The 15,183-nt window shown below is 38.3% G+C and overlaps 2 protein-coding genes across 7 annotated transcripts in view; one reads left to right on the top strand and one right to left on the bottom strand.

Moving 5' to 3' along the window:
- Positions 1-7,291, top strand: part of LOC124717033 — a 123,553-nt gene extending 116,262 nt beyond the window's left edge. For both annotated transcript variants that reach the window (XM_047243688.1, XM_047243690.1), the window contains exons 7-9: positions 439-569; positions 4,761-5,031; positions 6,687-7,291. In XM_047243688.1, coding sequence (XP_047099644.1) covers positions 439-569; positions 4,761-5,031; positions 6,687-6,959 — 675 coding nt within the window. In that variant the 3' untranslated portion in view covers positions 6,960-7,291. The remainder of the gene's footprint in view (positions 1-438; positions 570-4,760; positions 5,032-6,686) is intronic.
- A 4,651-nt stretch (positions 7,292-11,942) lies between these two features.
- LOC124717390 (fasciclin-2) overlaps positions 11,943-15,183 on the bottom strand; it is a 921,178-nt gene continuing 917,937 nt past the window's right edge. For 3 of the 5 annotated variants that reach the window (XM_047244243.1, XM_047244240.1, XM_047244241.1), the window contains one exon: positions 11,943-13,912. In XM_047244243.1, the coding sequence (XP_047100199.1) occupies positions 13,825-13,912 (88 nt within the window). In that variant the 3' untranslated portion in view covers positions 11,943-13,824. The remainder of the gene's footprint in view (positions 13,913-15,183) is intronic. The other 2 variants (XM_047244244.1, XM_047244242.1) reach the window with 1 other exon arrangement.

Genomic DNA, 15,183 nt, shown 5'->3' on the forward strand with positions numbered 1-15,183 from the left:
GTCTGTATAAACCCAGTAATCGGAAACTTCTGTATTAGTTCCTTCATCAGTGAGGGAGAAGGGATAGTGTGGGGAAAGAGCACGCGTCATTCGAAGGTGAGAGCTTATAGCAGTTGGCTCTCTCTCATCCTGAGTGCTGGGTGACCTGCCCTTCTTTTCTAAACAATCCCTCTTTCCTCTCAGAGGAAGGAACAAAAAGTTCCCAAAGCTGAGACAATATTTCTCTGCATAGTTCTTGTGTAAATACAAAAGTTTCGCCTCCTAAAGGTGAATACTGGCATGCCATTCCTGATGCCTCAAAATTTTATTGTAGATTCACCTTGTTTTACTCAATAAATCATTCTCATTAAGGTTAAGGGAATTCTTTTCTAGTCTAATTAATTGAGTTTTTCTAACTCTGAAGGTATAAATGTGCTTAAAACTGTGTTTTGTATTTAGGTGAAAGGACCACTTCAGTCAACATGTGTTAAATGTGGACACAATAATGGAACATATTCGGATAATGCCTATTACAACATAAGCCAAAAAAAAGAAAAATCACTGCCTGGAATGTATGAAAATAGTAAAAGGTATGTGGAGCTGTCTTACAGACATATTTCTTCAAAAATTTGCCCTTCAATCATCGGTAGTGGTAATATATATGCTCCACTTCACTGTGTGACTGAAGGGATACTGCTCAACTGGATTTTATAAATTTGTCTTGACTCGTAGCATCTGCTGTTACTGGGGGAACGACAAATTTTCAGTACTGGACAATGAAAATTATGGTGAACGAATACCGTGTAAATGAAACCAAGTAAAAAAAAAAAAATGTAAATTCCATGTAACTGAAAGAGAATTAAAAACCACTTAGATGAAATGTCAGACATTCTGCATATTTTTGTGGATGATGCTCTTGATTGGAAGGAGATTCCAACATCAGACTAGTGAAATGTGGGAAGACCTGCAGAGGAATGACCATTCTTGTAGAGACTGGCAACTGTAAACCACTCTCAAAATCAAACCTCCACTTTCATTTACTACTTTCAAGTAAGCAACAATCTCTTTTCCGGTGAAAGATCATCTTTTAAAATACTGTCAGTTGCTGTCAACTGAAGCTTCACTCAAGAACTGCTTTTCAACACAAAGATATGTAACGAGCAGTAACAGTATGTTGTCTCTGTGTGTTCACTTTTGCATTTATGAGACTAATCTACTCTGAGTCAGTTGCACAGTATTCTCTCTTCAGTGACGATAAACAGTTGTAACTTTCAGAGTGCAGATATGATGTGTTTTATTATTATTATTATTATTAAAATGAGCATAGATTTTTGCAGCAACCTCGAGGTGGCAGCATTGTTTCTTTAGCTACATGACGACGAAGTTTTCATTTGTCCCTCACACTGTGGAACTTTTTATAGTTTTTTGTATCTGTGTACACGCCAATTTTGATTTTGTTTGTAGCATTAACTGTCACTGAAGTTCCTCCTTTTCACTTACCGTTAAAAGTACCTGAAGATTAGCTTTATGAAAAGGTAAGTTCAGAAAACTTAAATTTATAGACAGACGTGATGGCCAATACTTAAGTTCTTGAGGTGCAACTCCCAGTACTAGCAAGAGCTATTCACAACAAAAAATATGTAATAGCACTTGCCACATTCGGGGGACGGTTGAGTATGATGGTAGGTTACTCACGGTCCCTGTAATCTGGTAGTTAGTACTTGACATTTCAGGTTTAAAGTAGCAGCATTATCATGTCATGTAGCATGGGCAGCCACGCAGTGCATCACTCTCTACAGCAGTAGAAAATTGTTTGAAGCCTGTACCTTTCACAAACATAAAGTAAAAAAAAAAAAATATCACATTCACATACTATATAGATCTCTGCAGTGTGTCTCAGCACGTCAAAAATCTGTTCTCAGTTTTAATTAGGGCATGAGTTTATATTAATTACTTTGAAACAAGTTACATTTTCCCTTTTGTAAACAGTTTTAAACTTACAATGTTACGTCTCAAAAACTATTGATCTGCCCTCATGAAGTTACTGTCAAACCATATCTTACATTTCTCTAGCCAGCAAACAATGCCTATTTTTCTTTGTTGCCTTTGTGGGCATTTTATCTTGTATTACCGAATGATATGGAGTGTTATCTACAACAATTGGAGTTTTTTTGTTAAGCTTTGAAGCACAGTGTCTTCAAATCATTTCACAAAAGCTTTGCAGTTCATCTCTTCATGGTAGTCAAAGGTCTTGTTTGAACTGAATAACAGCCACAGTTATTGTCTTTCCTATGCCAATCAGACCTGCTATACTACTGCTGTTGGTATTGTCTGTCCAGGTTTTTCTTAAACCCACGTTCACCCATGTTCCACAAAGACAAATGATACTGCCAAAATTTGTCCCTATTAATTTCCTAAGAAAGCTACAATATTTTAGCATTCCATTTATAACTTGTGGCCAGAAATAGGTTGTAGGTGAATCCTAAGGTTTTCATGACTTAGTAGCAAGGACAATTTACTACACTGAAATAGATCCACTGCTACAAGGGTAGAATGTAGCTTGTTGACCGTCAGATACTCCTTCCATGAGTAGCATCTTCCAGCAAAAGAATAGAGCTTTGTAAATCTGTAGTGTATTGGGCAGCGGACTTTCAAAAGGGTCTAACAGTAAACATTTGTATTGACTGACTGGTCCCCATTGTGGTAAAAAATGCACCAGTGGAATGCTGCATTTATCCCAAAGTACAGTATGCTTGACATATTGAGGTGTCAGGATTTGCTCATTTTTAGTCTTTACTGATGATGCAGTGTGCCACCATTTCGTTGATTGTTCTTTTGATTGAGGGATTGAGGGGTTTCATAAGTGAGAGAAAAATTGTCAGCACCTTTGTTGTAATATGTCTAAAGGTAAAGAACACTGTCTAGATGCTTTTTCTTGTCTCTCTGTAACTGTTTTTGTCACCAAACAAGCACACAGTTCCTGAAAATTCCTTTTTTTTTTTTTTTTTTTTAAGAAAGAAATCGTATTGAAATTTGTACAAATTTCTGAAAAGCTGGATACAGTAAACTCTCCGTTTTCCTTTGAGTTCATCTGCATGAACCATTTCTACGTTAACCAAACACTTTGTTCGTCTTCATACAGTTCAGCATGTCTTAAGCAACTGCCGTGCATACTCTGAACTATGATTGTAGTATGCTGCGGAAAGTGACACAAATGAAAGTTACGAGGGTCACTCCAAAAGAAATTCACACTATTTTTTTAAAAAAATCCATCTTTTATTCTACATGTTTGAAAGTTTTACAGTGTGTAGATACATTCTTTAGGAACAATATTTACATTTCAAACCTTGTTCCAAGAAGAGAGTCTTTCAGTTTCCCAAATGGAGCCAGGTCAGGGCTGTAAGGTGGGTGTTTCAGTGTTGACCATCCGAGTTTTGTGAGCGCTTCCATGGTTTTTTGACTGACATGTGGACTTGCATTGTCATGCAGCAGCAAAACATCCCGCTTTTGTCGATGTGGTCGAACATGACTCAGTCGCGCTTGAAGTTTCTTCAGTGTCGATCACAAATGCATCAGAATTTATGGTGGTTCCACTTGTCATGATGTCCACAAGCAAGAGTCCTTTGGAATCGAAAAACACTGTAGCCATAACTTTTCCAGCAAAAGGTGTGGTTTTGAAATTTTTTTCTTAGGTGAATTTGCATGATGCCACTCCATTGATTGCCTCTTCCTTCATCTCTGGCGAAAAATGATGGAACCATGTTTCATCACCTGTCACAATTCTTCCAAGAAATTCATCTCCACCATTCTCGTACTGTTCCAAAAGTTCGCTGCATTCTGTTTTTCTTGTTTCTTTGTGAGCCACTGTCAACATCCTGGGAACCCACCTGGCACAAACCTTTTTCAACGCCAACACTTTCAGTATTCTGCAAACACTTCCATCCCCTATCCCGAAGTAGCGTGACAATTCGTTCACTGTGATGCGTCTGTCAGCAGTCACCAATTTGTTAACTCTCTACACATTGTCTGGAGTGTGTGCAGTACGAGGCCTGCCGCTGTGAGGACAATCCTCAATATTGCCGTGCCCGCTTTCATCACATAATCTGCCTGCCCACCGACTTAACTGTACTACGATTGACAGCAGCGTCTCCATACACCGTTTTCAACCTCTTGTGGATGTTTCCCACTGTCTCGTTTTCACAGTACAAGAATTCTATGACAGCACGTTGCTTCTGACGAACGTCAAGTGTAGCAGCCATCTTGAAGACATGCTGTGACGGTGCCACTCACGGGAGCAGGTTGAACTAAGTTTGAAAACGAGCGGGAAGGATGTATCTGCACACTGTAAAACTTTCACACGTGCAGAATGAAAACTGTATTTTTACAAAGGTAGTGTGCATTTCTTTTGGAGTGACCCTCGTACTTTCTGGTCCTACCTTGTATTTTGGTCAAGGGTCAAACATGAACTGAACTGGTTTGAATTACTGGTGTTCTGCCCAGTTGTTGTTCAGCCGCACTGGGAAAAAAACAGAGGTATCTCATAAACAGGTATTGTATCATGGAGTCTAAAATTGTCAATAGACTTAAAAGGCAAATGTCCATTCATAACATTAGAACTTTCTGTAATGTCAGTACAAAAAATTTTGGACACTTGCCATGTGTTTGGATGTGTATGCACTTTTCTGTTATGGAAATATTTGCAGAGCACAAACTATGTATAATCTTAAATTATTGATGGAAGTGAGATGTGCAAACATTAAAGCAAACACACATTTCTGCAGGGAGGAAACTGAAGACAAGCCAAGCATTTTCTCGCAATCAGCATATGCACCTTTTCTGCCGCAACATACTCCAGTGGCAGCAGACAGCCCTTCCACGACCCGTTGGGCTAAGGCTGACTTCACTGGGTCCTTTGAAACCCGCTACTCCAGGCGGTCCAGTCTGCCACGCCGGAGTCCTACGCCATTTGTCGATGCCCAGCAAGTCGTGGCACCTCCGCCACCATATGATTATGTGGATTTGAAAAGCGAGGCTAGAAAGGACACCACAGCTGTATGTTAACTTGTTTTTCTCTACTGTGCATGTCTGTGTCTATGAACAGTGTTTCATTGCATTGTCTGGAAGTATGTCTTCAGAGTTTGTCCATAAGTATAGCTTTATACACAATGAAACCCAGAACTAGAGCCCATTAGAATCCCCTTACCCAAAACACACACAAACACACACACACACACACACACACACACACACACACACACACACACAGTTTATCAGAGGAAGTTATGAATCCCTTGTTCTTCACTAAAAAGGAAGTAACAGATCTGATACTAACACTTGTGGCAGATGTTCCAGACTGGGATTTTAAGCTGCAGCCTCATTTCTCACGGGCAAGCATGTTACCATCTGAGCTACCTGAGACTCTTTCATGAACCATTCTCACATATTCCCTTCTGGCAACATTTGTCTCTTACTTTCCAAACCTCACAGAAGCTCTCCAGCTTACCATTTATACTGGAATCTAAATATTGTTTTTTTTTCTGCTCTTATGTGTGTTTGTAAGCAGTATCTATAATTTTGCATCTTGAGGGTCACACTACTGGCCTCCCATTCTGCTGAATGAGGCGATGTAGTGGTAAAGTGTGGGGTCTGTTCCGGAAGGGTGGCACTTCAAATTCTCATCTGGTCCTTCAGTAACGCCTCATTGGTTATTTAGTTCAAATTCTCATCTGGTCCTTCAGTAACGCCTCATTGGTTATTTGATCTAATACTCAGCATTCTTCTGTAGCACCACATTGTAGAAGCTTCTATTATCTTCTGGTATGATCTGTTTGTTAGATACATTTCACTTTTGTACAAGGCAATACTCCAGGCGAATACTTTCAGAAAGGACTTCCTAACACTTACTTTTTTCCTTTGCTAACAAATTTCTCTTGTTCTAACAACTTACAGGAATGCAGCTGGGTGAACGCTTCAGGGAACTGCGGACATTTCAGCAGATGAACACCCCACATTGAAGGCACAAACACGATGAGAGCATGCTTCTACAGTACTCTTTTCGTATGTGTGCTTTGAAAACCTGCCAAATTATCGGAAGTTGTTGAAGTGTTGGTTGCATTCTCATAAGTTGTGTGAATATTTTATGTACTGGGAGAAACAGAAGTTTGACATATTTCTATTTTTCAGAAACGTTTTTCTTGCTATTGAGAGTATTTCATTTTACATCCTCTCTGCTTCCACATTCAGTTGTTTTGCTGACCAAATAACCAGTTAATGTAGTACTTTGAGTCTCATTTCATGATCTAATTCCCTCAGCATCCGCCGATTTGTTTCTGGCTATGACAAGAGTAGTCTCCACCTGTAATCCAAATGAGTGATTATTTTAACCCCCAAGTTAGAATTACCAAGCTATCAAGGTTATGTTGGCTAATGTTACATTGCCAGATCAGTCACTCCTCCAGACTCTGTAATTATTGAAAATGCTGTTGCCCTTCTTCAAGAACCATAAGTTTGTCTGGCCTCTCCACAGATATCTTTCCATTTTAGTTATGGCTGTCTGTACCATTCAGGCGTGCAAACCACACACCTTGCAAACATCGTGGTAGCGCCATGTAATTGTGGTTTCGTATTGTTTATCTTTTGTTCAGTTGTAAAATTTTCTCAGCGTGTACATTTAGGAATTGGCAGTAATACCTTACTTTTTCTTGCAGCCGTTGACAAGAAGAGATTTTTACACACCAGAGCGTGAAACACGCAGCAGTACAGAGGTAAAGAAGGCTGTTGTGCGAATAGAACCACTAAAAACTCAAGTATCGGCCCCGACTCCACAGAGCCAGGCGCCGCAGACGCCAGAGCCGCCGCGGCGACAGACACCGACAAGGAAAGTTCGTCAGGCAAGGAGTGATTCTGAACAGAAAGCCCTGCAGCCCAGCTCAGAGTACAGTCTGCGCAGCCACAACAGGGACACGGGCTCTATAGCTTGAGTTTTAACGTCACAGCAAATGGGATTGTGTCACATTTTCAAAGATCTGAGTACAATTTTTCCTTGCCTTTAGCATTTGGTGATGTTCTTTTGCTGTCCATTCCCAATGACTCGACGTCATATATCAGCTATATACAGAGGTCATAAATATATTATACATAAATATGTCTTCAGCAGGAATGATTAGGATGTCAGCTCGCAGAACCATACCCTTGGATCAAATCAGCTGAAGTGCATTTTTAATACTTTTTGAGTTGGTGTTATTGCACAAATGCATGTAGTTGTTAATTTTGTTACATTGTATGGTACTTAAAGAATATATTAATTACAGAATTTTTTGTACTTTAATACTGAGATATCGTAACTCCCATTTTCTGCTTAAGTGGCAGTTAAGATAGTATTGTTCTGAATTGTTGATATGTAAGCCTGCATCACTGTTTTATATATATTTGCTTCTCAAATCATCAGAATTGACTTGTCCTGTGTTCTCGTGTATCTGCTTTAAAATGTGAGAGTTCAGAGTACTTGACTAATTTTTCTTCTGCATCAACAACATTCTAAAATGTTCAAATGTTACAACACTGTAAAGATAAATATACACCACAAATAACTATATTTTTTATCTTTCGTCTAAATAGCGTTAAAGTGAAACATAAGTTCCCAAACTATTGTTTACTGCAGTTGTTAATAATCTCTTATTTTTCTGTTCTAACAGAAGTATCTTGGTAGTTTAGCGTATAAGACTGATTCCTAGAGATTAAACTAATTGTCATTCAGAGCAGGAATGAGTGTGTAATTTTTAAAGTAATGTGCCTTCTTTCTAAATTTTGAAGTAAATAGGACTTTGCTTTGATTCTCTTACACACAGATTTACAGTATGCAAAATAAATCTCAACCATGTGATCAGTTACTGAAACTGTGATAGGAGCAGTTTTGATGTAAATAAAATAAGCTAGGAGATACAGTGCCTTCATATTTCATGACTGATGGAAGAGATGAATTGGTGAGTCTGCATGAGCATGCATTGTTATCTGAAATTAAATCCTCCTTGACATAAGTGTGATGAGGCAACCCCTTCCTTCCCCACCCCCCCACCCCCCACCCCTCCCACCCCGCCTTACTGCTTTAAGAAATTGGTGCCCTTCCAATGAGGTATTTTTTTCAAATTAACTTTTTACCTGAATTTTAAAATTATGTTGCTGTTCATTCAAAGTTAATTACAGTTTATATCTATCCTTAATGTAAAATAAGAGACAGTTTGTACACTTCGTTAACAAGTCCGGCTACACGAAACTGGCCCTAACCAAATCACTCGTTCCATAAGACTGCAGTATAAAAATTCAGTGTTTTATTTGTTCAGTTCATTAAAATTTAGTGGGAAATTATACCTGAAAGCACTGAACTACAATTGCAAAATGCGAAGTAAAACAGTCTGTGCACACCTACACTAGTAACTAGTATACTTACTGTGAGCCAAAAATGGTTCTGTATTTTTTTGGAATCGTCTAGCAAATGAATCCTAGACACAGTCAAAGCTTATTGGTGGAACTGCTCTGACTGTCCAGCCCATTTTTATGATGCATCTAATTGGCAGCACATATGGGTGGATCAGCAGTATTAAAATGCGCTGAACTACCTTAATCGGTGCATGTAAGCTCTCATCCCAGATATGTCTCCCACTGGTATTGACTCAAAACAATAGCTCAATAAACCGAGACATATAGCTGAAAAAGAGACGGCTGTAATTGTTTCGACAGACATATGTTGAATTTATAAGGCGAAAATTAAATTTGAAGTAGAGCACGAGCCCGTCCCCACTGGACAACAAAGTGAAAGTGCAAAAGATAGCTACCACTGGTTTGAGAGATCAGGGGACAGCTTAGGGTAGGTGTAAGTGATGGAGAGTTGGTGTGTAAAAAGAAAGTTCCACCTGTTCATATTAACAGAGTAAACTGTATGGTGTAGATCAAAGATCTGCCCAAGTCATTTGTATTTTGGATTATTCAAAAGGTTCTATTAAGTATTTTTCATTTTCCATTGAGTACAATTATTAATTGGTTAAGAGAAAAGTGAGTCGTGTTCAAAACGGCTGAAATCTTAGATATTGTAAGAAAATCATGTTAACTAGAAGTGCAATTTATTTTGTAGGCTGACTAGGTTAGTGTATGGGATTAGCCGAGTGGTCTAGGCGCTGCAGTCATGGACTGTGCGGCTGGTCCCGGCGGAGGTTCGAGTCCTCCCTTGTGTGTGTGTGTGTGTGTGTGTGTGTGTGTGTGTGTGTGTGTGTGTTTGTCCTTAGGATAATTTAGGTTAAGTAGTGTGTAAACTTAGGGACTGATGACCTTAGCAGTTAAGTTCCATAAGATTTGACACACGCTTTTTATTATTGTTATTATTATTATTATTATTATGAGTATTTTCTACAAGTGCAAATATTTTAGATTAGGCTTTACCATTACTATTACTAATATTGAATGAAACATGTTTACTGTTATCAGTCACTGTTTTATTTATATACACAACATTTTTCGATGGTTTTAACCTTCATCACCAGGTGAATTTATCATTGGCAGTATCACACATATTGATTGTGTTATGATTTTGTGGTAATTTGAGGCACTGTCTCCAGTAGTCATAGGCTCCTTTCACTATCGTAACACATCACCTGTAAACTTTCTTTCATCACAAAAGATGACAGTTTACATGCGATGTTTAATGATGTGAAAGGAGCCTTTGTTCACTGGAGACAGTTACCCCAAAATCGTCACACAGCACACACACGTGATACTACACATGTAAATACAACTGATGGTGAAGGTTAGAACCTTTAAAACGCATTGTGGATATAAATAAACAGTGAATGCTAACAGTAAACTTGTTGTTTCATTTGGGTTATGTTCTAGTTGGTTTTTCTATGTCACACTAGTATATTTTGAAAAAATTACAGAACCCAAGGATTAGATGAAAGTTATAACTGTTACTAAGAAGAAATCTCTTTTGAATAGGCCAAAAACAAATTTGTAAAGTATGTTCAACGTTTTTTGGAAATAATTCAAATGCTGATCAACTTCTCACATCCTTAAAGAGTTCTATTTATCATTTTAATACCATTTAAGATGGGCAGTGATGAATATATATTGTTTTTATTTCATTCTGCACCTTGTGTTGATGAACTGTATGTTTACAGTAACAGACAGTGGTGAGGAGGAAAAATATGATCTTAGATGGCAAGTGACCACTCACCTGAAATACTTAAAATTATGTAATTTTAAACTGTGGCTAACTAATACCATACGTGGTTCGTGTGATAAGACAATAATTTTCATATTGCTTACTTTGTGTCAATATATAGGCATCGTGTACACAGTGAATTACAATATTAGAACTGTGCATGGACATATACTAGATTATTTTTATAAAAAATATATTAATTTGATATTTATATTTGAGTGTCTTTGATGTAGTTTTTAATGCAGTGTATGTGAATAAGAAAAGGAAATTGCTTCTTCATTAACAGCACATAGATTATATTTATAGATCTCCTTTATATGAGTATAGAAATAAAAATTGTAGGTGATACATTTACATTTGTCTTTTTTTGGAACAAACGAAGTTTAACTCACTAACTTTGTAATTGATGGAATGTTACACTGAGGTGACAAAAGTCATGGCACACCTTTTAACACTGTTGGACCTGTTTTTGCCCAGTGTAGTGCAGCATCTTGACATGGCATGTTCTCAACAAGTTGCTGGAAGTCTCCTGCTGAACTCTACAGCCACACAAACTGACCTCTCAGTTATGTCCTTTAAATGTTCGATGGGATTCATGTCGGGCTATCTGGGTGGCCACATCATTCAATAAAATTGTCCGGAATGTTCTTCAGACTTTCAATTGTGGCCCAGTGACATGGCACACTGTTATCCTTAAAAATTCCGTTGTTGTTTGGGAACACGGATGACTGCAAATGGTCTCCAAATAGCATAACATAACCATTTCCAGTCAGAGATTGGTTCAGTTGGAGCAGAGGACTCCCTCCATTCCGTGTAAACACAGCCCACAGCATTATGGAGCCGTGTAAACACAGCCCACAGCATTATGGAGCCATCACCAGCTTTCATTGCCTTGTCGACAACATGGGTCCATAGATTTGCGAGATCTGTGCCATGCTCAAACGGTACCATCAGCTCTTACCAACTGAAATCAGGACTCACCTGATGAAGCAACAGTTTTCCTGTCGTCTAGTGTCCAACCGATATGGTCACGAGCCGAGGAGAGGCACTTCAGGCAATGGTGTGCTGTTAGCAAAGCCATTTGTGCTCATCTGCTCCGATAGCCCATTAACACCAAATTTTTTCCCACTGTCTTAATGGATACTTCTGTCGCACGTCCTTCATTGATTTCTGTAGTTATTTCACCCAGTGTTGCTTGTCTGTTAACACTGACAATGCTGTGCAAATGTTGTTAAGCGAAGTCTGTCTGCCACTGCGTTGTCTTTGGTCAGAGGTAATGCTTGAAATTTGGTCCTCGCACACTCTCGGCACTGTGGAACTTGGAGTTCCCTAACGATTTTCGCAGCGGCATATCCCGTGTATGTAGCTCCAACTACCATTCCCGTGTTCAAAGAATTAATTCCCATCAACCTCTTCACACGAATTGCCTGAGTACAACTGACTGCTCTGCCAATGCATTGGCCTTTTATACCTTGTGTATGCAATACTACTGCATATCACTAACCCATGACTTTTGTCACCTCGTGTAAAGCACCTTATTTGTACATTCTCCAACATTTCATTCCTTAGGTACTTACGACCTGAAAGCAAATAGTACTATTTTGTATTTTAATTACGTCTGTGTACTGTATTCAGATTTGCGCATCCTGTGAAAAATTTCTGAATTGTGTTTTACTTTTTCGTACTGTTAAGTGAAATAAAAGCTGAGGAATTTCAGTAAAATGGAGTAGGAAAATCAATCTGTTAGGGTTACATATGTATGGTTTTAATTACAATGCACTCTTCAATACACACATAAGCCAAAAATTTAGTTTACAAAAAGCTGCCTTAAAAAAATATAAGCTTTTGCTTCACATAGAACGATCATGTACTAATTCACAATTTAGTGATAAATAAAGTCATATATTCCAGTCTTCATACAATACAGTTCCAGATTTATAAAAAACTATTCAGTTACTGTGAAGGCAGAATTTGAACATGAACTGACCTATCAGACATTCAGTTGCAGGTACTCCAAATGGCTGTTTGCTTTTCTTCCAAGATAAACTTTGAAACAAATGGGATGGGTGAATTATGTTGTTTCCTGTTTTTGTTGTAGCACGGTAGGTAGAAAGAAACGTACGGTTCATACAGAGTGAATAAAAAGTCAACTCATAATCCAGAGTAATTTAAGTAACATGCAGTCCTTGCTATGAAAGTCATTTACACAAAACACACAACAGGCATTTCCAACATACACGGATTATTACACGTTTATATATATTTGTACAGATTCCTCATCAGTAGCAAAGCCATTACCTTCAATTGCACTTGTGAAGCCTAACCTACAGTTCTGCAAAGAGCAGTCACCACAAATGTGGCTTTAAGACACTTCTGCATAAGCAGCCACTATGTTGGCTCCATTGCACAAAATAACATCACTGCAATCATTGTTTGATACCCAGTAATAAAACAACCAGAGTAGAGAATTCAGACAAAAGGATTTTGTTTCAGATTGGTGTAGTACGTTTGCTTTTGCATGTACTTCATGATCTGTTTTAACAGCAAGCAAAATACTGACACTTTAAATCTCCATTCAAACTGAAGAAGAAATATGGCCATAATGCAGTTAAGTGACACGGAACCAGGTCCAATATACTAGAGTGACTACATTCGTCTGTAAAAGGATCACAAAATAGCATTAATACCTATCAATATCACTACAAAATGGTCTAAATTTGGCAGTAAATTTATATTAGATACATGAAAGACATTTATGAATTTCCCAAACAATGGCTGAAATTTCACATACACTTAAGCTGAAACTTTTACTCCAAAAAATATGACACATTGCCGCATTAGAAGCTGTATAAAACGCTTCACAACATTAAACTGCTAGTACAAGTAACATTTGGTGAAAATCTTGTTTACCACAAATTTCTTAAAACATATCCTGTAGCATTAAGCAGTTCAGTTTACTGATAAAGTACCTCAGGATGTACTGGCACACACAAATTTTACTCTTTTACAACCTCAAACACTTTTACATATTTAAGAAATCTCTAAAGCAGGGCTGCAATTACAATTCTTTGCAGCCATGATGATTCCTCGACAACATTAAAAAGACAAATGCTGGACTCAGTACAGTCCAACTTCTCAGTAAAAGTTATACAGCCTGATCCATATTTCATTAGTAGAGAAAAGTTTTAATGATTAATTAGCAATGGCACTTCAGACAGAAACAACTGGAGAAATATCCATGGTTTTCTAACGTATGAGAATACATATTTAAACATCAAAGCACTGCCCATTATCAATAAAACATGCAGTGTATACACTTAACAGTCTTAAAGCAATATTTACCAACTTTAATTGTTGGTAAGACAGACACAATAAATATACACTGTTCATATAATAATAAACTGTGTATCACACTTTCAAAGCTGCAGCCACATCTGGGATTGGCAGGTGGCCAGGATACACAGAAACATATTATTCAGTGTCACAGTTTCTTGCTAGTTGCAGGAGCAAAGGCAACAAGTGTGAAAAAATTAAAATGTGGCCCACCCTTATTTTGTGATGTCCCTTTCGCTACTAATACTGTCGGCACACGGGGAGCTGCACTTGATGCCACCGATACTTGGGACAGCTGCTTTTTAGACTGCAGAATCCTTTCCCACGAAGCTCGTTCTTGAAACAGATTTCTTGACATCAAAATCCACAGCTGTCTCCCTCTTCACTCTGCTGTGACAAATTTTGTACTTTATACATTGCAGGAAATTTTAAACATTTAAAAATACATTAGTTTGGTCAGAGAAAGTGTAGTACAATGTGAGCAACACTGTGGTCAAGAACCTTCAGGTACCACACTCAATGTGCTCCAAATGATGACGCTGCACTGCCGCCCGCCGCATCCCAGTCAATAATTGTGGCAACAACCGGTAGGTGTTTGGAATATTGTGTAGGAACCAGATGTCAGCAAAGACTTCCATTCCTTAGACAGCAATGAGATTGTTTCATGGTTGTGCTGCTATCAAGGAGTGGCTTATGAGAAGAATGAATCTGGGACTTAATTGAGAGTGATGCAAACAATGCCACAATTTATCTGTGGAAGCAGGTTTTGTCAACTGATGAGTCACAGTAAACAATTTGGAACTCTGATAGGCATGTGTGGAGCTGATGTTATTTACCCTAAATTACTGAGGTGAATTATGTTTTGTGGATAGTACTGCTTTCGTTATTTTAGGCTGGACTCGTCAGTCAGTCAATGGTAAAACTGATATAGTGGTTTACAAAAAATTGTTTACGGTACAGCATGATTTCATTACTGTGGTGATAGTTGATTCGAACTTTCACAGTATCACCGCAATATAAGAGCTATTGGAATGTTGTTCTAAGAATTTGGGTGGAACTGCTAGATTGGTTGGCTAATCAGACACCTTTGGACAGAAGCAAAGTGGAAGCTCAGTGTCAAATGAATTTCCCTGAAAACACTGTCCCTCAGCAAGTCTGACAAATCCTGTCTTCAGTGTATTCATAAAACATCTTTGTAGATTAAATATTGTAACAACGGCTTTGTAGCTCAGTGGGTAACTTCAAACGTCCAGACGTCGATCCTCAGTGGGTTGTAGATTTTTTTTTTTTTTCCTCCCCTATCTTCCATATCTGGCAATGATTTGTTAATGTGAAAATTGCGTAAGTTCCACTGCACTTCAGTCAACTTTACCTGGGCTTGTCAGAGAAAGGAAATTCCACATCCAGTACAATTGTACTTAGTAAAGCACTATGGTGTTCAAACAAACCTTTGCACTGAGGACAGCACTGTGGTGTTCAAACAAACCTCTGCATTCAGGACAGCTGTCCCTTAACAGAAATTGCATGGCCAATATCTTTGAAAATTAATGGCAATGGGTGTGTACCGACAAATGGCCACTTGCTGTCAGATCTTTGAGGAATATGTAGGCAAATTCTGGAAATGATGTTTCAATCCAGTTATAGACACACAGTGATGGATT

This window comes from Schistocerca piceifrons, chromosome 9 (genome assembly GCF_021461385.2).
Source record: "Schistocerca piceifrons isolate TAMUIC-IGC-003096 chromosome 9, iqSchPice1.1, whole genome shotgun sequence".
NCBI lineage: Eukaryota > Metazoa > Arthropoda > Insecta > Orthoptera > Acrididae > Schistocerca > Schistocerca piceifrons.